We start from the raw sequence: 26,977 nt of genomic DNA on the forward strand, positions 1-26,977 counted from the left end.
CAAAGTGTCTATTAATATTTCTATAACAGGAAAGGTAAGACAAATTAAGCATAATAATGATAACGATAACGACGGAGCTGCATTTATCATTCAATTTTCATGTTTAGGTATTTTAAAACATTTTTAGCAATGTTTTACATGTCCGTGAAGATTTCCCAAAGATGGGTTGCGGCTGGAAGGGCATCCGCTGCGTAAAAACGTGCTGGATAAGTTGGCAATTCATTCCGCTGTGGCGACCCCGTATTAATAAAGGGACTAAGCCAAAAAGAAAATGAATGAATGAATGTCTGTGAAGAAGAGAACATTCACAAGTGCTCTTTATACCAGGCGGCCCTAATTAATTAGATAGCCTTCTGATGGTGAACTGCGCCTCAGCAACCAACGCACCTATAAAATGTCCTCTTGAAAAAACACAGCAGTCTACAGCGCTTATAAGAGCAGCACTGGAGAGGATCCAGAGGAGCTTCCAGCCAGACGCACAGTAGCAGCACACACACTCACACACACAGAGAGAGAGACTCACTGGAGAAAGCGGAGATCAGCTGTATTCATGTTCAGGGGCGCAGGAGACTCCAGAGCTGCTCCATATAGTGGAAAAGCGCAGATGCAGAGCGCAGAGCTGCAAATGAAGATGAGCTGACAGGATGCTGGACGACTCTGAAACTACACTATAGCGACGCACAGGGAACTTTGTAAGTGCCTTTTGTTTGTTTTTAAGCAGCTGCTAATTAAACATTGCTTGATAAAATGTTATTTATTTTTTTATATATTTATTTTGAATTTAGCACATTTTCTAAATGATTCAGTGCATTCAGTTAATAAACAATTAAATAAATAAATTTAACTAATTGTGCTTTTAAAAGTGCTTTTTTGTTTTGTTTTTAAGCAGTTTCTAATTAAACATCTAATTTTTCAAATTTATATAGGCTACTGAATGCACTGAATAAATTATGAATTTAACAAAGGTATTTCATAAATTATACAATGCATTGAGTAAATAAATTAAATTCAATAATTGTTGATCTAAAAAAAATCACGAACTGTTTTTAAACAGTTACTAATTAAACTTCGCTTGATTAAACTTAAAGTATCGTACTTTTAAGGTATTTATTTACTTAATGCATTACGTATTTAACATATTCCATCAATTATTAATCCAGTAAATTGAAAATAAAAATATATAAATATTATCAGTAATAATAAATACAAATAATTCTTAAAATAATATCCATTACAATGCGGAATATAATTACAATGCGTAATATAAAATCTCGCAGAGACGTTTCAAATAACAGACTTTAATTACCTTCACAGGTTGCGTCCTAGTAATTTCAGGGAAAATATTCCGTGCACAGACTTTGGAGGTACATGTGGATTTGGCACATGGCAGTGAATGGAGATGAACACGGCAGTCTTCAGTAAGTTTGACCAGCTGCGCTTTGAGGAAAGCGGACAAAATGTGGAGAGAAGCAGCAGGAGTTATTTAGAGCTGATTGATGGACAACGTTCAGATTTACTCACAAGCCACAAAGTGATGGATGGCAACGACGCTCTCAAACACAGGAGAAATGGGTACGTTTTGAGCTCCATCATGAGTTATATCCTGTACATATATTTGATTCACTATAACGTAATGTGGCGGCAGGGGTATTTAAAATGGACGCGACCGTTATGCTTTTCCCGCCTCCATAATCATTAGTAAACAATGTGTGACAACTGTGTCGTCAGTTATAAAGTGTAAAAAGTTTCGTTTAGTAGTCTACCCAAACTAGCAGTTTTTACGGTAGTTTTTGTTTAACGATACTAAGTTATGTTTTTCCCGCCTCAACAGTGTAAGCAATGTGTGACAAAACTAGTAACGTTATCAGTTATCAAGTATAAACCTTTTTGTTTAGTAGTTTACCCACATAGTAATATAGCAATTTTTACTGTAGTATTTTTGAACGATACTATAGTAAAGTGTATTATACTGTACAACTTAGTTATGATAAATTGATATATAATATATAAACTAATAATTGTAAGAAATATTGTAGTGTACTTTAGTTATTCAAGTTAGTTCAGTTAGTTTAACTGTTGTGTATTGTAGCCTATACAATTAGAAAACCTAGAACAGAACTAGGTCATTCGTTTAGATTACAGTAAATTCTGTAGTAAAACAACTATTGTAGAGTTACCTCAGCAGACTAATTGTTGTACTTTACTGTGGTATTATTCAATTGTGTTTGAATAATAAACCACATTTATAGTAAATCAATAACTTTATAAAAATTGTCCTTATACTATTTTAACAACCCATTTCCTTCTCGAACAATTCTGAATGATCTTTTTGATCTACCTCAAATGTTAAATGTGTATTTTATTGATTTATTTTTGGTTATGATGTCAAAATGTTATATTACCTGCTGATAATATGCCATGTCGACAAATACAGTTACCTTGCCTATAAATTACTATAGTATTTTTTTTTTCATGTGGTTAATGACAACAGAGCAAAATGTTCATTTTAGGCTTCTGGCGGTAAATAGTACTTTAAAGGTAGATAGTAGATTTCTCCAATTTATGGAGAAAACATTACAGCCACTAGATTTAAAACAAGATTTATTGCTTGTTATCACAGAAAAATAACAGTGATGTGCTCCTCAAAGTCATGCATTAAAGTCTACTGGGTTATGTATTTTGATATTTAATAAGATAAAGATGGGCATGCTGCGCAGACTTGGTCCACAGTGACATCTGCTGATTGCCTTAATGCTATATCAACATCTTATAATCGGAAAGTCGTCTTTTAACGTTGAAGTTGAACTGCAGTGTGCTAGTCTTTGTTTACAAGATTATTTCTCATGGAAAGTGTTTGGGTTATGCGCTGACGACTCAATAATTTGTGTTAATATAGTGTGGTGAGTGCTATTGATGCTTTGTTGATGGTTTGTCAAAACTAAAACCTTAAAAAAATGTGCCTGTGTCTCCCATTAAATGTTATTTTTTGCAGACAATTATTATAAAATCAGCAAAGTAATTGAGGAAGACATTAGATTTATTAAATGATGAATGATTTGTTGAGTTGCGGTAAAGATGATATGTGTAATATTTACGTGGTATATTCCTTGAAGGGGTGGTTCACCCAAAAACGAAAATTTACTCTCTATTTACTCACCCTTAAGTGGTGTTATAAATCTTTATGGGTCTTTAACACTAAAGATATTTTGAAGAAAGCTGAAAAACGTTAACCATTGATGGAAAAACAGCTACTTTAGAAGTCAATAGTTACAGGTTTTCAACATTATTCAAAATATATTCTTGTGCGTTTAACACAAAAAAGACTCATACAGGTTTGAAACAAAGGTTTTGGGGCTCTTTAAAGTCATCAATCATTTGTAACATAGCCTAAAAAATATAATATGACATCTTTGAATATAAGAATGACATCTTCGCTTTGTGTTGTTGTGTTTGAGCAGTGGAGGGAAGGTGCGTCACAAGCGTCAGGCTCTTCAGGATATGGCTCGACCGCTGAAGCAGTGGCTCTACAAGCACCGGGACAATCCTTATCCCACCAAGACTGAGAAGATACTGCTGGCTCTTGGGTCCCACATGACCCTGGTTCAGGTGAGTCCAAACAAGCCAGTCAAATCAGTCTGATTGACACTAAAAATTGATCAGGTTTACACATGTTGGATCTAGATTTGGCTGAATGGACTCCAGTTTTGGAAATAGGTTCATATTACAACTCTCCTAGAGTTAAACTGTTGAGTTTTACCAATTTTTAATCCACTCAGCTAATCTCTGTGTCTGGCTGGAGAACTATTACCTTAGCTTAGCATAGAGCATTGAATTGGATTAGACCATTAGCATATGAATATATTTATTCGTTCATTTTCGTTTCGGCTTAGTCCCTTTTGTTAATCTGGGGTCGCCACAGCGGAATGAACTTATCCAGCATATGCACAGGACAGCAGACATAAGAAGAATATAAGCAGAATTAAATTAATACACAGGTGAACAAACAAGTGTTAAACATGTGAATCTAATAAACTAATAATGGGTTAACAAGGAGGGTGTGACTAGACAATAGACGAGAGAGCACATGACACAGAGACAACAAAAGCCATGTGCTCACAGAAAACGTGACAAGAACATGTAGCCAATGAGAGAACTCATTAAGCACGCGTTCACAATAACTGGACGAGACTGAAGCACGCGGCCACAATGTAAACACAGAGCCACGTGCTTGGACAACACAAATAGACACAAGACACGAGCACATGATAGATGAACACCTGACCGTGCGCTCACACATACGCAACACGCATGTTTAATTTCAGCGTCAACCAAAACCAACTAGATGGAGGAGCTGAGAATGAAACAGCGCAATGTCGACAGAACAAAAACACAAACACGAGTACAAGAGCACGCGTCTGAGACACGCACAGAGCCCGCGCGGCTGCATCAAGCACACAGAGACACACACAATAGCCCCTTTCACACATACAGACCTTTCCGGAAAATTGCCGGCAATTTTCCGGAAAGGTTGTATGTGTGAACAGGTCCTTTTTGAAAATACCGGTAAATTCGTTCTGGCTATTTTCCGGAAAGAGAAGTTGTAACATTACCGGCAATTTGCCGGAATGCTGCGCTGTGTGAATGCAGAAGGAAGATTCCCGTAATAAGCGCGTGCACGTCTAGAACGTGCTGACGTGAGACGTCTGCTTTAGCCAATCACAACAGTCAGACGCATTTAGGTCCGCGCGGTTTGAGGATAAAAGCCTTTGAATATTTTTCCAGACACATTTAGCTGCTAGAAGTTAGTCAGATCAAGTTTATATGTTCTTCTTGATGCCGACTGTGTAAATAATCATCGATGAGATGCTTATGATAAGCCGTTGTTTGTTTACCTTCAAGCTTTGCGTGCGCCTATGAGCGCCTGCACACGCACATATTATGAACATCTCGACATGCGAAAGTGATCCTGCGAAAGTTGTTCACAATATTGATCATCCACAGAGTTTGTAATTTAGTCAAATGTTTACAAATACAAGCGCAGCCGTTTAAAGCTCATTTGTGGTGAATGATGTCAGAATTTACCGGTATTTTGGAATGGATGTGTGAATGCTCTTTTCCGGAAAATTTCCGTAACGTCCTCGCCTGTGTGAACAGCGCTTTTTTCAATATACCGGTAAAGTCGTTCCGGAAATTTTCCAGAAATTTACCAGTATCACTGTGTGAAAGGGGCTATTGACAGAAACAGGACAAGACAGAGCTAGTGTCCGGACTCTGCCACCAAAATAAGAATTTACAAGACCAGCGTGGCAGAACCCTGACAGAATCCAGCGTCTGATGAAAACGTTTTTCTTTTTTCCCCTCACTTCATATCAGATTTTGCCTACTCTTCATCATGAGGAAGACAAGTAGGAATCATTAACAAGTGTATGTATTATGAAGGACTCAGATTCATAGAACTGGATTGGAGAGGTGTTATTCAAGTCACATGCATTATAAGTTTACAATATAGAAGTTACGCATTAAAATACCCTTACATATAAATTTTTAATTTTAAAACTTAAAATTTAATTTAAAATTAATTTTCACTAATTATATTAGTATTTTTTAAGTATGCTTTAAAAATAATTTAAATATTTGTAGACTAGAAATATTTGTATTATACCATTTTTTTTTTTTAATGCGGGCAATACATTACAGATTCATTTTATTTAAAAATATTACATTAATCTTATTTTTAATTCAACTATAGCGGCCAGGTAGGGGGCCTACAAGATATTGGGCCCAGGGGCCTCTGAATTCTTAATCCGGGCCTGGACAACTGGGAGCTTTTATGGTTCTTCGGACTAATGGAAGATCTTTTAGAGGAGATTGGAATCTAAAGACACACTAGAACAGGGGTGGGCAAACTCGGTCCTGGAGGGCCAGTGTCCTGTACAGTTTAGCTTCAACACTAATCAAACACACCTGAACAAGCTAATCAGTGATCTTCAAGATCACTAGAAATCTGTAAGCAGGTGTGTTTGATTAGAGTTGTAGCTAAACCGTGCAGGATATCGGCCCTCCAGGACCGAGTTTGCCCACTCCTGTACTAGAATTAAGTGTGTTTAATAAAAGACTTAATGCCCATTTGATTGCCATTGACTTCCATTCTATGTTTGTTGCTACTATGGATCTCAATGGCTGCTTTTTCTCCAACATTCTTCAAAATATCTTGTTTTCTGATCAAAACCAAAAAGAAATGTGATGGTGAGTAAATAGTAAGGCGATATTCATTTTTGGGTGAACTATCCCTTTAAGGACTCTGACTTGACTGATATGAAATACCAAAAACAGTGGTTTGTTCTGAAGACAATCGAACAAAATATTGCTTAAGGGCGCTAATTGTATTGACCTTAAAATGGTTTAACAAAAAATTAACCTGCTTTTATTCTAACCGAAATCAAACAAGTAAGACTTTCCCCAGAAGAAAAAATATTATAGGAAATAGTGATATCATTGAAATACCAAAAACTTACCAAGTGTCATCTCGCATGAACATCCTCTTTCAACTTGGAGAATTCAGGCAGATGTGCTGAAGATCAGCTTGAAATAAATACATTAGTCTTTCTGACTGTATAGTGTCCAAACCCCAACGGCATCAAAACAACCCAACACAAAACCTCATTCCCAGCATTGCTTTTATCACAACTCAGAGGAGGCTTTATTGTTTGCATGCACACACACACACACACAAACGCAAACATATGGCCATGATGAACCAGCCAGAAAATTCAGCCATTGTCTTATCAATCCATTTTCCCCCTTTTTTTTCCATTTGCATTAGCGGTGTCATCTCGCTCCTATAGTTTCTCCTATGATAAACCTACATGATCACGTGTTGTAGTAGCTCAACGGAGGAACCGTCACTCTGAATTTGTTCCATTTGTAAACTATCGTAATTATAGATGGATGAAGAGCCAAGTCTGGAAATTTCTTATGTAACACTTCCAGTCTCCTGAACTTCGGCAGGTCTCTTTCTGAGGTCCACTGAAAACTCTTTTTGTTGGCTCATAAACAGAATCCTCATGAGAAGAGTAGGGCAGTGATGTGTGTTTGATAATGCAGAGCAGGTCTGTCTAATTGCAGTCAAATACCTGATTCTTGTGCTCTAAAAATGTTTTTCACTGAAGATCTTAAACGTTTAAACTGTTGCTCCAGTAGATTTATGGCACTACAGAGTAGTGCATGTGTTATTTATTAAGTGCTGTCTGTGTTTAATATCAAGACATAGATGGAAAATCGGGTATCATTGAGGAGCCACTCAAGCAGAAATCCAGATTGTTTGAAAGTATTAAAAATTTATTTATTTAATTTAATTTAATTTAATTTAATTTAATTTAATTTAATTTAATTTAATTTAATTTAATTTAATTTAATTTAATTTAATTTAATTTATTTTGTTTTATTTTATTTTGTTTTGTTTTATTTTATTTTATTTTTTTGCAGTTCATGGCTTGAAAATGCAAAAGCTACTACCTTATAATCAATCAAAATTGACAATCAATATGACTGTACAATTAATGTCAGATTAATTAATGTCAATTAAAGTCAAATATCTTCTCTTTTTATTAGTTATTATTTATTTTTATTTTATTTTAGCTGTTCATGGCTAATATGATTGTACTTTTAATGAAATCAAATATTTTCTCTTTTTAAAATGTTTTATTATTATAATTTTTTTAAATTATTTTATTTTATTTAGCTTTTATAATATAATTAATAATTTATTTTTTATTATTTTATTTTTTCTTTTTTAACTTTCCATGGCTTGAAAATGCAAAATCTACAGATTTATAATCAATAAAAATGTACATAAAATGGTTATCCATGGTTATTAACATAAAAATATCTTCTCTTTTTTATTAGTTATTATTAATTATTTATTATTTATTTTATTTTATTTTATTTTTGGCTGTCCAAGTGTCCATGACCAATATGATTATACTTTATATAAAGTCAAATATCTTCTTTTTTATATTTTATTACAATTTTTTAATGATTTCATTTTATAAAGTTTTTATAATATAATTAATAATATATTTTTTATTGTTTTATTTTATTTTATTTTGCTGCCTTGGCTTGAAAATGCAAAGCTACAAGCTTAAATCAATACAATTCTTTAATGACAATCAATATATTTGTACTAAGAATGCATATTTTCTCTTTTTTCATTCATTTTCTTTTCGGCTTAGTTATTTTTTCGGGGTCTGCCAACTTATCCAGCATGTTTTTACGCAGCGGATGCCTTTTCAGCCGCAACCCATCTCTGGGAAACATCCATACACACTCATTCACACACTCATACACTACAGACAATTTAACCTACCCAATTCACCTATGTTTGGACTGTGGGGGAAACCGGAGCACCTGGAGGAAACCCACAGAAACGCCAACTGACCCAGCCAAGACTCGAACCAGCGACCTTCTTGCTGTGAGGCGACAGCACTACCTACTGCGCCACTGCATCGCCATTTTTTTTTATAATTTATAATTTTATTTTCTTTGTCCAATGCAATGCTTGAAAATGCAAAAGCTACAACCTTATAATCAATAAAAATTGACAAGCAATATGACTGTACTATTAATGAAGTGAAATATTTTCTCTTTTTTGACCCATCAAGAAACAAGCTGCAGCATTATTGAACCAGTTGCAAACATTAAAAAATGGTCAATACATTCATTTAGGGAATAAAAATAGTAAAAGCTTGTTGAAACTAAGCATTATTGACACTAAAATATTGAAATGATTTGAGTTTTCATAGCCCACCACAATGTCAAAAGCTGACTCTAACAAGATTTGCATGTCAAATTTTAATTCAGCTTCAAAAAATGACGTCGTTTTTATTTCCACAGGTTCAGATATATTAGTTTACATTGCTCCTGAGTTTGAGATATGCGATGATATATATAAGTTGTGGTTTTTTGTATTAAACAATGCTGCATTTGTGTTTTTCAGGTGTCAAATTGGTTTGCGAATGCAAGGCGTAGACTCAAGAACACAGTTCGACAGCCGGACTTGAGCTGGGCTTTACGTATAAAACTGTACAACAAATATGTCCAAGGCAACGCAGAGAGACTGAGCATTAGCAGTGATGACACAGCATCAGATGGTATGCACAGATATACACAGAGATTTACCTGTTATATACAGTGTTCAGTGTATATGAGTACACCCCTCACAAATGCAACACAGGCTGATTGTGAAAATGTACTCCCGTATACATACCTGGAGAGCCCAAATTATATAGCCAGAGCTATGTATGGCTGCATTTCGTATTTTAAATGAACGCTACAGGGCGGTATGATGGTTTCTTTTCGCACTACTAGCTGGCAGGTTACCTCTGTGTGGATGGCTTTTCCAGTGTTACCAGTTTTCCCAGTAGCTCACCGCGTATGTTGGGGGATTTCTTTCGGATGAGACGTTAAACCGGGGTCCCGACTCTCTGTGGTCGTTAAAAATCCCAGGATGTCATCCGAAAAAGAGTAGGGGTTTAACCCCGGCATCCTGGCCAAATCTGCCCACTGGCGTCTGTCCATCATGGCCTTCTAACCCTCCCCATATGATAATTGGCTTCATCAATCTGTCTCCTCTCCACCAATCAGCTGGTGTGTGGTGTGCGGTCTGGCCAGAAATGGCTGCCATCGCGTCATCCAGGTGGATGCTGCACACTGGTGGTGGATGAGGAGATTCCTGGTGGATGAGGAGATCTAAAATAAATTGGCCGTAGTGCATGTGTAAATGACAGTGTGTATGGGTATTTCCCAGTATTGGGTTGCAGCTGGAAGGGCATCCGCTGTGTAATAGTTGGCGGTTCATTCCACTGTGGTGACCTCTAATAAATCAGAGACTGAGCCGAAGGAAAATGAATGAATGAAGTTAAACACTGTTTAAAAAATAGCCACTTGAGTAGCTCTACAGCCTCTGCTGACTAACAGACTCCCCAAGGTCCTAATGTCCACCTGGCAACACGACTGATTCACATGGGAAAAGTAAAAAGGAAAGTGAAAGGAAAATACACAAATAACAAAGTTATGTCATGAAATGCTTAGTCTTGATTTAAATTTGATTTTATAAGTCACCTAGAGGTAAATAGTTGAGTTTTACCATTTTAAATTCATTCAACCAATCTCCAGGTCTGGCTTGAGCAATTATAGCTTAGCTTAGCATAAACCATTGAATCAGATTAGACCATTAGCATCTCACTCTATAAAAATCATAAAAGATTTAATTTTCCTATTTAAAGCTTGACTTTTCTTTAAGGTCGACAGAAAATCAAAAGTTGCTATTTTTTATTTTATTTTCAGCTCAGTCCCTCGGGGGTCGCCACATCGGAATGAACCGATAACTTGTTGTGTATGTTTTACACAGCGGATGCCCTTCCAGCTGCAATCCATCACTGGAAAACACCCATAAACTCTCATTCATACACATATACTAAAGGGAATTTAGCTTATTCAATTCATCTATAGTGCATGTCAGAGGGAAACCGGAGCACCCGGAGGAAACCCACGCAAACACGAAGAGAACATGCAAACTCTACACAGAAATACCATCTGACCCAGCCGAGGCTCGAACCCACTGCACTAGTGTGCAGCCCATTTTCAAAGTCTACACAATATTATGCAACGCACCTACCAGGGGACTATTAATGGCACAATGGCTCAGTGCTTAGCACTGTCGCCTCACAGCAAGAAGGTCACTGGTTCGAGCCTTGGCAGGGCCAGTTGGTATTTCTGTGTGGAGTTTGCTTGTTCTCATGTTAGTGTGGGTTTCCTCCGGGTGCTCCGGTTTCCCCCTCAAGTCCAAAGGCATATGGCATAGTTGAATTGGATTAACTAAATTGTTCGTAGTGTGTGTGTGTGTGTGTGTGTATGGGTGTTTCCCAATACTGGGTTGCAGCTGGAAGGGCATCTGCTGCATGAAACAGAAGGAAAATGAAAGAATGAATTAAAATATTTTGTTTTACGATTTTTTAAATCTATGAGCTAGATGCTAATGGTCTAATCCAACTCAATGATTTATGCTAAGCTAAGCTAAAAGTGCTCCCGCCACACCGGTAGACCGGCTGAATGGAATAAAAAAATGGTAAAACTCAACTATTTAATTTTAATTACACACACACACACACAATATCAATCCCAAGCATCCACTCTCTGGGTCCTAGTGCCGTAAGACATTTGCTTTTTTGGAGCTGTTGTGTTACACTAACAAAACTGAAAGGACAAAATGTTATTTCTATCTGAGATCAAAGCATCACTTGGGGTCATAAAAACACAAGTCTGATTTTAATTCATTGTGAGAAGCTAACACTAATCAGGGAGTGAACATCTCAAACTAAGGGTTACAAGTGTATTATGTGTTTCTGCCACAGATGGGGAGAACAATTTGCAGATGCAGGCCAGCGAGTCCGACTATAACAGAGCCGTGCACAAGAGCGTTATTCAGGACAGCAGAGTCAAAGTGGGCCGAAACGCAGACCCCTCGGTTTGTGATGATTATGTTTCGCCACCGAAATACAAGAACAGCTTGCTGAACCGCTATCTGAATGATTCCCTTCGGCATGTAATGGCCTCTGATAAAGTTATGGACTCTCGGAAGAGGAACCATTCGGGATCGTTTAGCTCCAACGAGTATGAGGATGATTTTCTCTCGCCCTCTTCAGAAGCTGAGGCAAACTTCACCTACCACACAGGTAAGAGTTACCATAAACTGTCACATTTACAAAATTAGGAGGGTTGTCAATACACTGAAAAATATGTGTTTTCTGCTTATTTATGGCTGCATTATGGGATGTTGATCTCTGCTTTGTCGACTTTGATGTTGAAAATTCAACTCTTCAGTTTAACAAAGTGACTTTTATTGACATTTTAGTAGTGTAAAATAATGTAATGTATAAGAAATGATATCTATATATAGAGAAATAAGTCTGTAAAATAAATAATACTGGCAGTTTATTACCACACTGCAAAAAATGCTTTTCTTACTAAGGGTGCTTTCACACCTACACTTTTGTTTCGGAACGTGTCTCGTTTGCCCAGTTAGCGTGGTTCGTTTGGCATATGTAAACAGGGCAATCGCGCTCGGTTCCGCGCCAAAGTAATCGCTCCAAGATCGCTTGAATGAGGTGGTATCGGCTCGATTGAAACGAACCCTGGAGCGGTTCGATTGCAGTGAGAAAGCGACCCAATCCGAGCGCGGTTATATTACAGTGTTTTATGGATATGTAATAGGCTTACGGCTATATGAAGAGAGAATTATGAGCAGGGCAGGAAGTTTCGCGAGTCTCTGGATGCCCGCAAACGAGTGATGATCTCCCAGTAATCTCCCGTCTCCCTCCCGGTCCTCAAATAGGCATCGTCGCGCACCCTTCTCACCCCTCCCCACCGCATCTCTCCTCAGACACGTCGCGCGCGCACCCTGTCAATCACCACTAAACCACCACCTCTCCTGACAGCTTACAGTGGGACGCTGCAAAATAAACCCTGACACTCTGACCAATGTGAGGAGAGTTTACTCGCACGTGACTTGTTTTAGCTCTTTTGGTCCGATTAGAAGCTTTGCATTGTGAAAGCGAACCGCTCCAAGAGCAAAGAGCAACAATATAACAATTGTAATCTCTGTTTCGGAACAACTGAATCGATTCACAGGTGTGAAAGCACCCTTAGATTTTTTGTCTTGTTTCGAGTCCAAATATCTAAAAATTCTCAAATCAAGGAGCATTTTCTAGACAAGCAAAACATATTGTCTTGTTTTGAGAAATAATATGCCAATATCAAGTAAAACAAGCAAAACAATCTGCCAATGGGTTAAGAAAAATAATCTTGTTTTTCCTTTTGACATAAGATTATTTTGCTTACCCCATTGGCATTATTTTTTTGAATCCCATTAGAATCAACAATTAAAGTGAATATAGAGCTGTGGTTTCGTAGGGTTTGATTGGTGAGTGGAACGTTCCTGGACTCGGAGCTTATAGGAACACCTGCTGATGCCTCATGAAAGCAAATACTTCAGCCTTGCCAAAGGAGTCGAGTCTAATTCATCATTAACATAATTCCACCTCCACATTTCAAAATGTTCTCCTTCTCTGTTTACTTTGCTTCAGTGCCCTTTTGGAACGGTCTCGTTTTGGGAAAATCAAGGAATGCTCTGCTTCTTTCGTTTATGATGAAGTATTGCATGAGCGCATAAAAAACATGCAGGTGTTTGTGATGGAAATAAGAAAACAAGTACAATATCAGCTGCACTTATGACCTGTTATAAAGCACAGATTTATGATAATGACATGTTATATAGTGTTAATGCGAGGTTCACACATCACACATGACAAAAATTAATATTATTAGCATTCAGGGTGTCACGATCCTCCAAATCCTCGATTCGATTACATTTTTGATTCTAAAGGCACGATTCGATTAGATTTTCGATTATGAATAATTAATTAATTAATGACCAATTAATTATTTGTAGCCTACCGTTTAAACTACCTGACCTGCATGGTCTTTGTTTTACCCATAAACAAATCATACAGTAAATGAATAAAGGCAAGATACACACATAATTACCACCTGTCAATCACTTTTTCTGCGGGACTCGTGAATAGGCAGTGATCTGTGTCGTTATAATGGCGTCGGTAAAAAAGACGCACAACCAACAGGAACCAGCCAACAGTATCTGAGGTGTTCGCTAAAATGACTAAGTACAAGTGAGTGAAAGATTGAAGCAGTCCTCTGACTGCCTGGACCTGCTGTCTCGAGCGCATGGCTGTGAGTGCGTCTGTGTCTGTGTGGTCACGTGATGTGCATTTTCAGTGGTAGAGAGGAAGGAGGGCTGCTCAGAAATGCTACACGCCACTGTGGATGTCAAATCGTTGTCGTTCTAAAATGCCATTTAAAAACAAAGACAGTGTAAACAGGGCCTGAGTGTGTACTTTTCGCGAGCGGATTTGCAACGGGGGTGGGAGGAGGATCGCGATGCCGGTGTTGTCTATCGAATGAACCGTACGTAATACGTACATAGCAGAGCTTGCAAAACTGTGTTTTTTTTATGGTCGACAACACGAACGTTGTCAACATAACTCACTGGAAATCCAAAATGCTTACACACCGCCGACTTCATTGAAAGAGGAGAGGGTTTAAGTTCTGTCGACGGGTCTCCTGCTTCTGCAGTTTAACAAGCACTTCAACAAGCCTGTTTTTTTCCCGCTTGGCAAGCCAAGCTAACGTGACATGGGGGCCTGGCAGCATCGACGATTCTATTTTGTGCTTCGATAATCGAAATTGAGCATAAATTTCGATCGATTTCGATTAAAAATCGATTAAAAATCGAAATCGTGACACCCCTAATTAGCATTGTCATCATATAAATGTATCAAATGCTTAAACTTTTTTTCTTCAACGTAGGCGTGTCATGACTGTCAAATATTCTTGTACGATATATTTCACCAAAATATATTGCAATAAATGATATTATTGTCATTTTATGCCAGAATGACAAAATAACAGCATCACAATGCAAATACACTCGTTCACAGAACACATAATATTTTATTCTATTTAATTTAATTATAGTCATTTAAACAATTTAATAATTAGTCACTGGAATCAACGCCATTGGCCAACAAAAAGTTGCTCTAAAGTCCCACCCAGAAAGTGTTAGTTATGCACCTATGCAGGTCTAAATGCTTACACATTGCTTAATAACTTTTATCAATTGACTTCTATAGTAGGAAAAATAAATACTATGAAAGCCAATAGCCCATTCACACAATAATACCAGTGAATATCTTTAAAAATACTGGAATGTCTTTATCTGTAAATTAAAAAATGCAGTAGTTAAACCACACAAATGTTTCCGGAAAATCACTAGTAATTACTTTAAATGGATCATGTGTGAATTGTTAATTGAATTACTAATATTGGTAAATTATTTCTGGCAATTTTCCATTTTCTGTATTTCTAAAAAGGCCCATTTCTCACATTCACACCTGATCTCTTTAAAGTAATTCTGACCACACAAGTGTTTCTGGAAAATTGCCAGTAAATTACTGTAAATAGATTGTGTGTGATTTGGCTCTTTTAAAAAAAATACCGGTAAATGTGTTTTGGCAATTTTGATAATGAAGTTGTAGCATTATCGGTAAATTCCTGAAATTCTGCTCTGTGTGAACTTTGGGAATTTACCGGTAATGTTACTTTCCCTGAAAATACCAGAATGACTTTACCGGCAAATAAACAAAATGCAGTAGTCAGACCACACAGATGTTTCTGTAAAATTTCCAGTAAATTACCATAAATCGATAAAGTGTAAATTGGCCCTTTTTAAAAAATACCAGTAACCTTGTTCTGGCAATTTTCCGTAAAGAGAAGTAGTAAAGTTGCTGTTAAATTCACGATATTTTGCTCTGTGTGAGCATTCCGTAAAAATACCAGAATGACTTTACCAGTAAATTACCCGTTAATGGATCTTGCTCTGGCAATTATCCATGAAGAAAATTTGTAACATTAGCATTAATTTCTCCAATTACCCAATAAAAAGGGCCAGTTCACACATTGGGCTCTATTTTAACGTTCTAGGCGCAAAGTCTAAAGCTTATGGCACAAAAGCATTAAGGGTGTGTCCGAATCCACTTTTGCTATTTCTTAAGTTATGGGTGTGTTTTTTGAGCATAACATGCATTAAACCAATCAGATTCCCTTTAAAAGTCAGTTGCGTCACTCCATGACACATTTGATATTTAGTTGGCAGACTTTGTAAGTGAAAAAAATAAACGCTTCACTAGCGAGAAAACAGTTAAACATCTGCAGCATGCTCAATTTGGCCTCTTTACTTTTCTATACTCTTTATTTACTCCTTTACTTTCGTGGATGAGGAAACGGTGGAAACTCACTCCACTAAAGACACTCATTAGCCTACATATTAATTTTGTTTGTTAAGCGCAAAGATTTGTTTCAAAACTATTCTAATAGAATTAATTCTAATTCTAAAACTATGTTCTAATTTCCAGCAACTTAATAAATGAACAATAATAATGAAGTGTGGTCAGAAAACTGAGTTCTATCCAAACACACGTACTGTTCTTATGCCCCATATGGTGATGCTGACGTCTCCAAACCCGACAGTTGGACACATCTAAACGAGTTTTTATTAAAACAAATATAAATATGCATATAAATAATAAAACAGCTAATAATAACAAACATTTTACTAATGCAAATTGTCATGAATAAACTAAAAGAAAGAAGGCACCAATCTGACACTAAGAAGGCATGGAGGCAGTGGTTTTTGTATACATTCATTCATTTTCTTGTCGACTTAGTCCCTTTATTAATCCGGGGTCGCCACAGCAGAATGAACCACCAACTTATCCAGCAAGCTTTTACGCAGTGGATGCCCTTCCAGCCGCAACTCATCTCTGGGAAACATCCACACACACATTCACACACACACACTACGGACAATTTAGCCTACCCAATTCACCTGCATGTCTTTGGACTGTGGGTAAACCGGAGCACCCGGAGGAAACCCACGCGAAGGCAGGGAGAACATGCAAACTCCACACAGAAACGCCAACTGAGCCGAGGTTCGAACCAGCGACCCAGCGACCTTCTTGCTGTGAGGCGACAGCACTACCTACTGCGACACTGCCTCGCTGGTTTTTGTATTCATGTAAAAAATAATCATTTTTTTAACATTTTAGTCCTTACATTTTTCATATGTAAAGATATTTGTCTATTGCTGTACATCCTGCCTGTATTAAGCTATGTTTAGGCATTTGGACTAATGCGCTCTGCGCTGGACTTTAACCAGCTTTTAATTGGTTAATGGCGCTGTCTACTCCAGTTCCAGTATTCCTCAAAAATAGCAACACTCCAGCAATGCGTCTTAACCAACACAATCTAATGGCAATTCGTAACTTTTTCATTTACTGGCTAATTCATAGAAATTCGTACGATGTAATTCATACATTTTAGTACGATTTGCGTATCCCCCAATGACGGTTGGGTTTAGGGGTGGGGTTAGGTGCCACGCCTCCTTTTTAAAATCGTACATTTTCTTACGACTGAACTAGTACGAATTCGTGCGAATTAGCCACTAAACTGCCAAAACGTAAAATACTTACGTTTTCTCGTGAGATCAGGCTGGTCTTAACACACCTTTTTTTTAAAACCGGATTGAGTATGGTTGAGTCCACAAAGTGGCGCAAATGGATTTGCTATTTAAACAACGTGGCGCAAAACGTGAAAATTACAGTTGCGCTGGTCTGAAAATAGCAATGAATTGTGCCATACACGTTTTGCACCTTATTGCGGCGGGTGTATGATATGGCCCATTATCTTTTTACAGCAATTCAGACCACACAAATGTTTTTGGAAATTTTTCAGTAAATTACTGTAAATAGACCATGTGTGCATTCTGGTAATTTTCCATTAAGAGAAGTTGTAACATTACCGGTAAATTCCCGAAAATCTGCTCTGTGCTCTGTTTACCTTTAATGTTACATTTCGTAAAAGTACCAGAACAAATTTATTTCACACTTGATCTCTGTACAACAATTTAATGGTAATTTGCCAGAAACCATTGTATGTGTGAAATGAGCTGTTGGTTTCCGACATTTTTCAAAATATCTCCTTTTGTGTTCAACAGAAGAAAGAAACTCAAAGTGTTGAGCAAATAATGACAGAATATTCAGAGTTTCAGTGAACTATCCTATTGTTTAATCAAAGCCAGTATAATCCCGATCAGTGGACTAAGATATACAACTGACAACTGTTTGGATTGTGTTGTTTTTCTCATCGTTGCCATCAAAAACTTTGCGCTTGATTAGCCATAAATATTTCTCCCTCATTGATTCTTCACATTACGCTCAGCGCCAATCAGTCATTGTTTCAGCGGAGCGTGCCTGTGACCTCTTGAAACACCTCGCGCCTAATCCCATCGGCGGAAAACCACTTGTTTTCCACATAAATACGGTAAAAGCATAAAGGTCAATATTTTCACATCATAACTCTCTTCTGTAGTTCAGAGCGGATCATATGCTCAGCTACTGATAGCTGTGAGAATTGTGCTCGAAAGCTTGCGATACACTTTTTAAGGGAGACCAGGGAATTTCTACAAGCTTTTATGAGGCTCACAGAGGCTTCAGCATGTGAGTGCTGTGTTGACAGAAAGGACAGGGTAAAAATATGTTCAAACGTTTCTTTCTTTTGTATGAAAATGAGCTATACAGAGCGTGTTTTTGCTGTCAGATCATTGCTAACTGTAATCAAGAAGTTCATATAAATTTGGCCTTGATACTTATAGGCTTGTTGAATATCCTCTTTCACTGAAACTAAATCAGATTGTAAAATAGGATGTTAACTGCTATTTATGTCAGATTTAGGTGCTAGTTTGATGTATTTTTCTGTATGAAACCATCATGGGACACATGCTTACCATAATTTAATATTAGTCATAATTCAGTCAGGCGAGGCGCAGTAGGTAGTGCTGTCGCCTCACAGCAAGAAGGTCGCTGGTTCGAACCTCGGCTCAGTTGGCGTTTCTGTGTGGAGTTTGCATGTTCTTCCTGCCTTCGCGTGGGTTTCCCCAACAGTCCAAAGACATGTGGTAGAGGGGAATTAGGCAAGTTATTGTATAACAATGGTTTGTTCTATAGATTATCGAGAAAAAAAAGCTTAAAGAGGATAATAATATTGACCTTAAAAGGGTTTTAAAATTTAAAAACTGCTTTTATTCTAGCCGAAATAAAACAAATAAGACTTTCTCCAGAAGAAAAAATATTTTCAGACATACTGTGAAAATTTCCTTGCTCTGTTAAATATTGTTTGAGAAAAAATAAATAAAAATAAAAATCACTGGCGGCTAATAATTCTGACTTCAACTGTAAATCACTCGTGCTTGACACTTCGTCCGTGCCTGGTGTGAACGTACTATTAGGCTTGATACTTTTTTGGCATGATTTTTGGTGTCGCTTCTCCTTTCTTCAAAATATCTTCTTTTCATGCTAAACAGGTTTGGTCCCACTTGAGGGTGAATACATATTTATTTGAGTGAACTGTGCCTTTAAATATTTCAGAATATAAGGAGATTGATTTGTTCCCGTTGAAATTCAATTAAAAGACACATTTGTTAAGAAAGCACAGCAGAGTTTCATCTATCCTTTTCCATATTTGCTTTACTTTACATGATCTGCATTTAAAGCTAATTTGATTTCGGCTAATAGAGCCCTCCTGTCTCGAACCTGAGGAACTAGTGTTTTTTTTCCCTCAGGTTAAGTCAATCTAAAGCATCTGTAGACAATAGAAGTTAAAAAAGATGAGAGACATTCAGTAGCACACAGCAACCAGAGCCAAAATGATTTATTAATGGTTTATAGTAGCTCTTGGCACAAACACTGTTTGAGAAATGCGAGTTGGAGATGTTTTAGGCAAAGAATATCGAAAGTAGCGTTTTGTGTGCCCGCGTCGTCCAATTTTCCCTCTCACGGCTCCCATAAGAGAGATTTTTCCTCAGCGATCTCGATGCTTTCAGCAGAAAAGGGCTGCAGCTTTGCTATTTCAGACCCGTTTATTTAGATACACAGAAGAAAGGGTGAAATCAATTTAAACTGATTCCAAAAGATGACTGTGAAAATGAGTATATAAAGTCTATAAATGTTTAACGGATGGATCAGTATTTGTTAGAGCTGTCCTCCCTCGTCTGACCAAACATGATGCTTCCTGCCATTCTTTTTTTTGTTATTATTATTGGCAATCGTAGGTTGTGAATTATTTGAAGACTGTATTAAAACACTGTAAATGATGGTTTACTGCTGAGAATTGAAGTCTTGTCTAATTCTATCTTTCAGTCAAATATACACTCAAAAAATGCTGTTTAAAACAACAATTTTTGAGGTTTTTGGGAGAAGAACTTCATTTTTTTATGTTTAATCTACTTAAATTTGTAAAAACTAATAAGTTAACTTAATTCCTTTTAATTCCGATTGTGTGGAAACCAGCATTTTTTACAGTGCAGGTACACTATATTTAAAAAAGACTGACTTAATAATTGTAAGGCATCATTTTTTGAGTTGACTCAACTTTTACCACGTTCTTACTGTTATTCATTCAATCATTTTCTTTTCGGCTTAGTCCCTTTATTAATCTGGGGTCGTCACAGCGGAATGTACCCCCAACTTATCCAGCATATGTTTTACACAGTGGATGCCCTTCCAGCTTCAACCCAACACTGGGAAACATCTACACACTCATTCACACAAATAAATACACTACGGACAATTTAACCTACCCAATTCACCTGTACCGCGAACGCAGGGAGAACATGGAAACTCCACAGAAACACCAACTGACCCAGCCGAGGCTTGAACCAGCGAACTTCTTGCTGTGAGGCGACAGCACTGCCTACTGTGCCACTGCGTCGCCCATTCTCACCATTATGTACTTGTTTATTTTATTTTTGGCCTTTTGTTTTTGTTATACCTGCTTTCTGAAACCGTTCATCATCACAGTCAACTCCTCTCTGCGTCTTAAGTTCACTGACATACATGGCGAGCTACTGGGCAAACTGGTAACAGCAGTAAAGCCGACCCCACGGAGGTATGTGGTCAGCTGGTAATGCAAAAACAGAAGCCGTCTACAGCGTCATACCGCTCTGGCTACCTAATTCACGCTCTCCAGAAATGTATAGGGGTACGTTTTCTTGTGTTGAAGAATTGACTCACCCTTCACTTGTTCAAAACCTGTTTCAGTTTCTTTCTTCTGTTAAACATAAACTAAGTCATTTTGTTTTAAGGAGAAACTCACTTAATTTTTACTTAATATTTCTAAAAATAAGTCAATATTTTGTACGTGTCTAGAAAATGCTTCTTGATTTAAAAATTTTTAGATGTTAGGACTGGAAATGAGACAAAAATAAAGACATTTTTGCAATGTGGTTCTACTTTTGGGTTAGCATTTCTTCATATTAGCCCCTTTTTACACATACAGACCTTTCCGGAAAATTACCGGTAATTTTCCGGAAAGGTCTGTATGTGTGAACAGGCTCTTTTTGAAAATACTGGTAAATTCATTTTGGCTATTTTCCGGAAAGAGAAGATGTAACATCACTGGTAATTTGCCGGAATGCTGCGTTGTGTGAACGCAGAAGGAAGATTGCTGGAAAGAGCGCGTTCATGTCTAGAACATGCTGACGTAAAACGTCTACTTTAGCCAATCAGAACAATCAGACGCATTCATCTCCGCGCGGTTTGTGAGAATAAAAGCCTGTGAATGTTTTCCCAGACATATTTAGATGCTGGATGTTTGTCAGATAACATTTATATGTTCCTTCTTAATGCCAATGGTCAATAAAATGCTTATAAGCTGTTGTTTGTTTACCTTCAAGCTCTGACGCATGTGCACGTAAAGCAGCCGGTGAGCGCCAGCACACACACATATCATGTACATCTCAGAGTTTGTAATGTAGTCAAGTGTTTACAAACACAAGCGCAGCTGTTAAGAGCTCATTTCTGGTTGATGTCAGAATTTCCTGGTATTTTGGAATGGATGGGTGAATGGTCCTTTCCGGAAACATTCCATAACATCCTCGTCTGTGTGTACAGCGCTTTTTTTTTAAGTCGTTCTGTAAATTTTCCGGATATTTACTGGTATCACTGCGTGAAAGGGGCTAATGTTATTTTGACATCCAATAACGATGTGAAATGACGTTGGTATTTGGTTGATTTTAGGTTATGTTGGAAAGTGACCAATATCCAACGTTGAGCCAACATCTTAAACCAACGTCATATTGACGTCAAATATTGACATTTATTTGTCATGTATGGCAATCAAAATCCAACATTTCATAGACGTCATATTGGTAACGTCCACACAATGTCAAGCTCTAACATCATTAGAAGTTGATTTTAGGTTGCGTTGGAAAATCACCAAAATCCAATATTGAGCCAACATCTTATACCATCATATTGAAGTCAAAAACTGACACTTATTCATCAGGTATGGCAACCAAAATCCAACATCTGATAGATGTCATAGTGGTAACGTCCACACAACGACAAGCTGTAGCATCATTAGACGTTGATATTTGGCTGATTTTAGGTTGAGTTGGAAAGTGATCAAAATCCAACGTTGAGCCAACATCTTAAATCAACGTCATTTCGGCGTTTAATATTGACATTTATTCATCAGGTATGGCAACCAAAATCCAACATCTGATAGACGTCATATTGGTAACGTCCACACAACATCAAGCTGTAACAACATTAGATGTTGATATTTGGCTGATTTTAGGTTGAGTTGGAAAGTGATCAAAACCCAACATCAAGCCAACATCTTAAACCAGCGTCACATTAATGTCAAATACTGACATTTATTCGTCAGGTATGGCAACCAAAATCCAACATCTGATAGACGTCATATTGGTAACGTCCACTTAACCGTAACATCATTAGACAGTGATATTTTGTTGATATTAAATTGGACATTGAACAATGCCGTCAGCCTGACATTGAGTTCTGATGTCAACCCGATTTTAATTTCCAAACAAAACACAATGTAATTTTGTGTCTTCATTTTTGTGGTTAAAAGAGCATCAGTGTGTGGACATCGAAGCTTTGACATCAAATCAATTACTTTTTTTTTTTTTTTTTTTGACATGTTGGCATCCTGTGCCTGTTGGGTTACTTATGAACTTTTTAATAAATATAAGTGGTGGAACAACATACATGCATATTTTGACTACAAGCTAAAAATAATTTGACATTTTAAACCACAAAATCACACTTTTGCATAAAGTGAACAGTTCCTGTTATCACGACCATTTAAATCATCACCAGCTGAAAGGGAAAAGGTGTAATAATTTCAAAAATGCAAATGAGTTGTGGAGCAGTGGCGTGTCTGTATTTCTGACACAGAGCAGATATGCTTTTTCCATCTCCAGAGCTCATGCATGGGGAAGCGTAATTGCATTTGTTTTGGCTGGAAAAGCGCATGAATGTGGCTGTATGCGGAGCTCCACTTAAATCTCCCTGAGCTCCACAAACACCCTCTTACTCACCCATGAACATACCATGCACATGCTAAAACACGTTTACACGTCTTTCCATCAACATGCGGGGGGATTTTATTAGCGGCATAAATGGTGGCTATTTTAAAGTCCAGTGTGCATATAAATCATTTCACCAAACTGTTTTTTTTCAGTGACGCTGGACTGCGGCACACGCCAGAGCGAGAGGTAAGAATGCCGTGGGCCTAATGAATCATATGCTTTTTTTTAAAGTGCTGCTAAAAAACTCCTCATTAACCGTTTCCTCTTCGTTTGGCATTAGCGGCGCTCGTAAAGGAGGAAATAATGAGACCTACTGGAAAGAGCTCCACGCCGCCATGGCCCTGACCAACCTGGCTCAAGTAAAGGAGAGCTCCGCGGCGGGTACAACCAGCTGTATCATCCAGAAGTCTTCCCATATAGCGGAGATTAAGACTGTCAAAGTGCCCATACAACCCCGACATTAGCGGCTAACAGGCTGGACTGCGGTCGTAATCGCTAAGACTACCTGAACACTTGAGTACGTACAGTAGCCTACTTCATGCAATAATTTAGCTGAAAATGATCCACGACAGCCTTTTCGGATACATGTCGATTGACCAGCGTGCCTCTTATTTCTTTAAACCACTGTCTGATGAAAAAGAATAATGTTTGATTTATGGAGAGTACAGCTATGTTTCCATACAAAGACGCAAAACTGGAATATCGCATAAAACGTTTGCGAATAAACGACTTTTTTTGTCATGAGAATCTAAGAGAAATTTATTTATAAACTAATTTCACACTTAGCTGATGATTGATTATGGTTTGGCTTGCTGTCCCGGGAGAGAGCCCTGAGCTCATAAGATCCTCGAGCCCTAGGCTCCCTCCCGTTTGCCTGGCAAGAGGGGAGTTTGAGCTCTGGTAGATCTCGAGAACTCCCCTGCTGTAGTAACTAATGAACTTAGTGATTGCTCTTAAGAGATAACTACTTACTAGGAGCATCTCTATGGTGTCGATTTGGATTAGTCAATTAACTTAAGTTGCGTGTTTTTGGACGGTGGGAGAAAATCAGGGAAATACACGGGGAGAACGTGTAAACTCCAGACAGAAGTGTCAACTGGCTTGGTAAGGACTACAACCAGTGATATTCTTGCTGTGAGGCAACAGTGCTAACCACTGGGCCACCGTGCCACCCATCTAGGAAAGAAGGAGGAGTAGGGGTTGAAGGGGGGGATTCTTAAAAACGAAGATGGCTGTTATATGGAACTTAGGGTATTTATAGTGGCTTAGGAATTGTCTGATTGGTGAATGATAAATTGAATAATGCGGGACCGGACGAAAGCAATCATAAGCATGTGATCCTCTTGAAATTAGTCTATAAATAAACTTCACTTCCAGAGGACCACATGCTTATGATTGACCACAGCTGGTCCCGTATTGGCTAAACATGATTCACCAATCACATGATTCCTAAGACACCAAAAATAACCAGAGTTTCATACCTCATCTTCGTTTTGAAGAATCGCCCCTACTCCTCCCGTTTCCTAGGTAGGGTGGCACTGTGGCCCAGTGGTTAGCACTGCTGCCTCACAGCAAGAATGTCACTGGTTTAAGTCCTTACCAAGCCAGTTAAAATTTCTTTGTAGAGTTTATAACGTTCTCTCTGTGCTCGCAGTTTCCCCCAGGTTCCCGTTTCCTACCACCGTCCAAAGACATGCGACATAAGTGAATTGACCAAACAAATTGGCACCACAGATGAGCTCTTAGTTAGTAGAATATCTCTCCATAGCAATCCCCAATTCGTCATTAGCCATAAAAAAGCAGGGGAGTTTTCAAGATCTACCTCAGCTAAAACTCCCCTTTCACCCCTGCAAATGGGAGAGAGCCCTAGGGCTTGAGGATCTTATGAGTATAGGGCTCTCTTTCGGGACAGCATGCCAAACATGTTTCACAATCAATCATCAGCCAAGTATGAACTCTTGAAAAGAACAAAGTCGTCACACCTTGATTAATTGGTGCCAATATTAAAAGGAAAAATGGGGTTTGCTGCGGTGAGATGCCATTGTTGGCCTTTTTTTATATAAAATAAATTAGTTGCGCCTTAAAAGACGAAATGCAACAAATTGGCCACTCAAAACAGTTCTGGAGTTAATAAAACTGAACCACTTTGACGATGGACTTTAGCTGAGGGAATTTAGAATGACCAAAGCAACATACAACATACATTTGTCCATTAACGCTGTCCAATTTTTATCATTTGGTAAAACAAAATCACTTTTTTGATGCAAATGCCTGAATTTTTGACGTCTTTTCCATTGCAGTTTATGTACTTTTCTATTATTGGAAAAATAATTAATCCTACCTAGTCCGCATATGTTTTTTTATGTGCCTTTTCAAGATGTATGCACATCTAGAAGTTTCCATTAGGCATTTTTAATGTGATATTCCAATGCTATCTCAAGGCAGTTTGTAACTTTTTGATTTAGTGGCTAATTCGTGTGAATTCGTATGATCGCATTCGTACAATTTAGTACGATTCAATGAGGGTTGGGTTTAGGGATGGGGTTTTGAGCTACGCCAACTTTTAAAAAATGTCAATTTTCGTACAACTGAACTCGCACGAATTAGCCACTAAACTGACGAAACATAAAATAGTTACGTTTCATCGTGAGATTTTGATATTCCGAAAATGCACATAGCAATATGGAAACATGGCTAGTTACTACCACTATACACATTCTGATTTATATCGTCACGGTTTCTGAAATAGTTTTTGTGGGTGGCTAAAATGTAATATATTCATATTATGTGTTCCTTTTTTTCTAAGTTATGTTAATTTTATTTTTCAATTGACACAGGATTGTTGTCATCCTATGGCAATGACATATATATGTGGATTCTTGTGTTTAATGATGGCATATAAAGTCATGTTTTGTTTTTTGGAATATTCCATCTATGGGTGAAGAAGTTTTTGAAAAAAGAAAAAAAAAAAACAATGTTCTTAGAGGGCTTTTCATTTGGGTCATTGCCTGTGAAGATTATCATGCAAACAGTCAGTCGAGAGCAAATAAAGTTTTCTGAAAACATTTACATGGTATCATTTAGCAGATGGGTTTTATCCACAAGTAGCTTACATATGACGACACAGAAGCAATCAAGCAAAATAGATGAGTTACAATATGCAAGTCCTATACCCAACAAGAAATGTTCTGTTAAATGTTCTGCCATCTTGGCTAAAACAAAGCCAAATTTGGGGTGGCAGTGAAAGTATAAAAGACATCTAACTTTTTACCCTTTTTACTCTGGTTATGGTTGTTTACCATGTCTAAAGTTGAAGACCATTACAGAATGAGATGAGCATTGCAGATTTGCTAGCCACACTTCTCTTCTCAAAGCTTCAACGCTTTTGTTGTGTAGAGAACAGAAGTGGTCCAAAGACCGAGCCCTGAGGCACCCCAGTGGATAGACATCGATATTTGGACACTTCACCCCAAAAGACACCTCGGAGGGTCTGCCTACAACACAAGACTCAAAACCATTGAAGTGTGGTTCACATTTCATGATAGTTGACAGGAGGTTCTGCTTGTTTACTATCTCCAAAGTTGCAGACAGTTAAAGAATGAGATGAGCAATGCATATTTGGTAGCCACACTTTCCCTTCTCAAAGCTTTAACGCCTAAGATTGGCATCTACACTTTTACTTGAACTTTTCTTGAAATGGAAATAGGTATGTGTGCAGGATTAAAAGTCATGTTTCTGAATGATAAATCCTAGTGAAACTGTAGATAGAGAATAGAAGTGGTCCACTTACCAAGCCCTGAGGCACCTCAGAAGTTAGACGTTGGGATTTGGACTCTTCACCCCTAGAAGACACCATGGGGGATCTGCCTGAGAGGTAAGACTCAAAGCGCTGCAGTG

The 26,977-nt window shown here is 37.8% G+C and overlaps 1 protein-coding gene and 1 long non-coding RNA gene across 10 annotated transcripts in view; one reads left to right on the forward strand and one right to left on the reverse strand.

Annotated features, from left to right (window-relative positions):
* LOC141377731 (uncharacterized) overlaps positions 1 to 1,673 on the reverse strand; it is a 17,235-nt gene extending 15,562 nt beyond the window's left edge. The window contains exons 1-2 of the long non-coding RNA XR_015478143.1: positions 1,307 to 1,673; positions 524 to 668 (exon numbers count right to left, since the gene is read on the reverse strand). This is a non-coding gene — a long non-coding RNA (uncharacterized LOC141377731). The remainder of the gene's footprint in view (positions 1 to 523; positions 669 to 1,306) is intronic.
* Positions 568 to 26,145, forward strand: mkxb (mohawk homeobox b). 9 transcript variants are annotated; one of them, XR_015477755.1, is made up of 8 exons: positions 611 to 692; positions 1,315 to 1,572; positions 3,459 to 3,606; positions 8,996 to 9,149; positions 11,412 to 11,732; positions 23,233 to 23,266; positions 23,361 to 24,225; positions 24,630 to 26,145. XR_015477755.1 is itself a non-coding variant. In NM_001114409.2 (7 exons), exons 2-7 carry the CDS (start codon positions 1,400 to 1,402, stop codon positions 23,542 to 23,544), a joined length of 1,014 nt encoding a protein of 337 aa, NP_001107881.2. In that variant the 5' UTR covers positions 568 to 692; positions 1,315 to 1,399; the 3' UTR covers positions 23,545 to 24,193. The 9 variants fall into 9 exon arrangements, 2 of the variants coding, with proteins under 2 accessions (NP_001107881.2, XP_087095599.1); XR_015477756.1 differs by having other exon boundaries at positions 23,361 to 24,116; positions 24,745 to 26,145; XR_015477757.1 differs by having other exon boundaries at positions 23,361 to 23,968; positions 24,884 to 26,145.
* The last annotated feature ends 832 nt before the right edge of the window (positions 26,146 to 26,977 follow it).

This window comes from Danio rerio, chromosome 2 (genome assembly GCF_052040795.2).
Source record: "Danio rerio strain M-AB ecotype USA chromosome 2, GRCz13ab, whole genome shotgun sequence".
Taxonomy (NCBI): Eukaryota; Metazoa; Chordata; class Actinopteri; order Cypriniformes; family Danionidae; genus Danio; species Danio rerio.

What these genes read in the sequence shown, in the direction of transcription:
- mkxb (NM_001114409.2), top strand. Translation starts at nt 1,400, where the DNA reads ATGAACACGGCAGTCTTCAGTAAGTTTGACCAGCTGCGCTTTGAGGAA. An exon ending in CTCAAACACAGGAGAAATGG is followed by an intron (nt 1,573 to 3,458) that starts GTACGTTTTGAG and finishes GTGTTTGAGCAG; the next exon opens with TGGAGGGAAGGTGCGTCACA. An exon ending in AAACTTCACCTACCACACAG is followed by an intron (nt 11,733 to 23,232) that starts GTAAGAGTTACC and finishes GTTTTTTTTCAG; the next exon opens with TGACGCTGGACTGCGGCACA.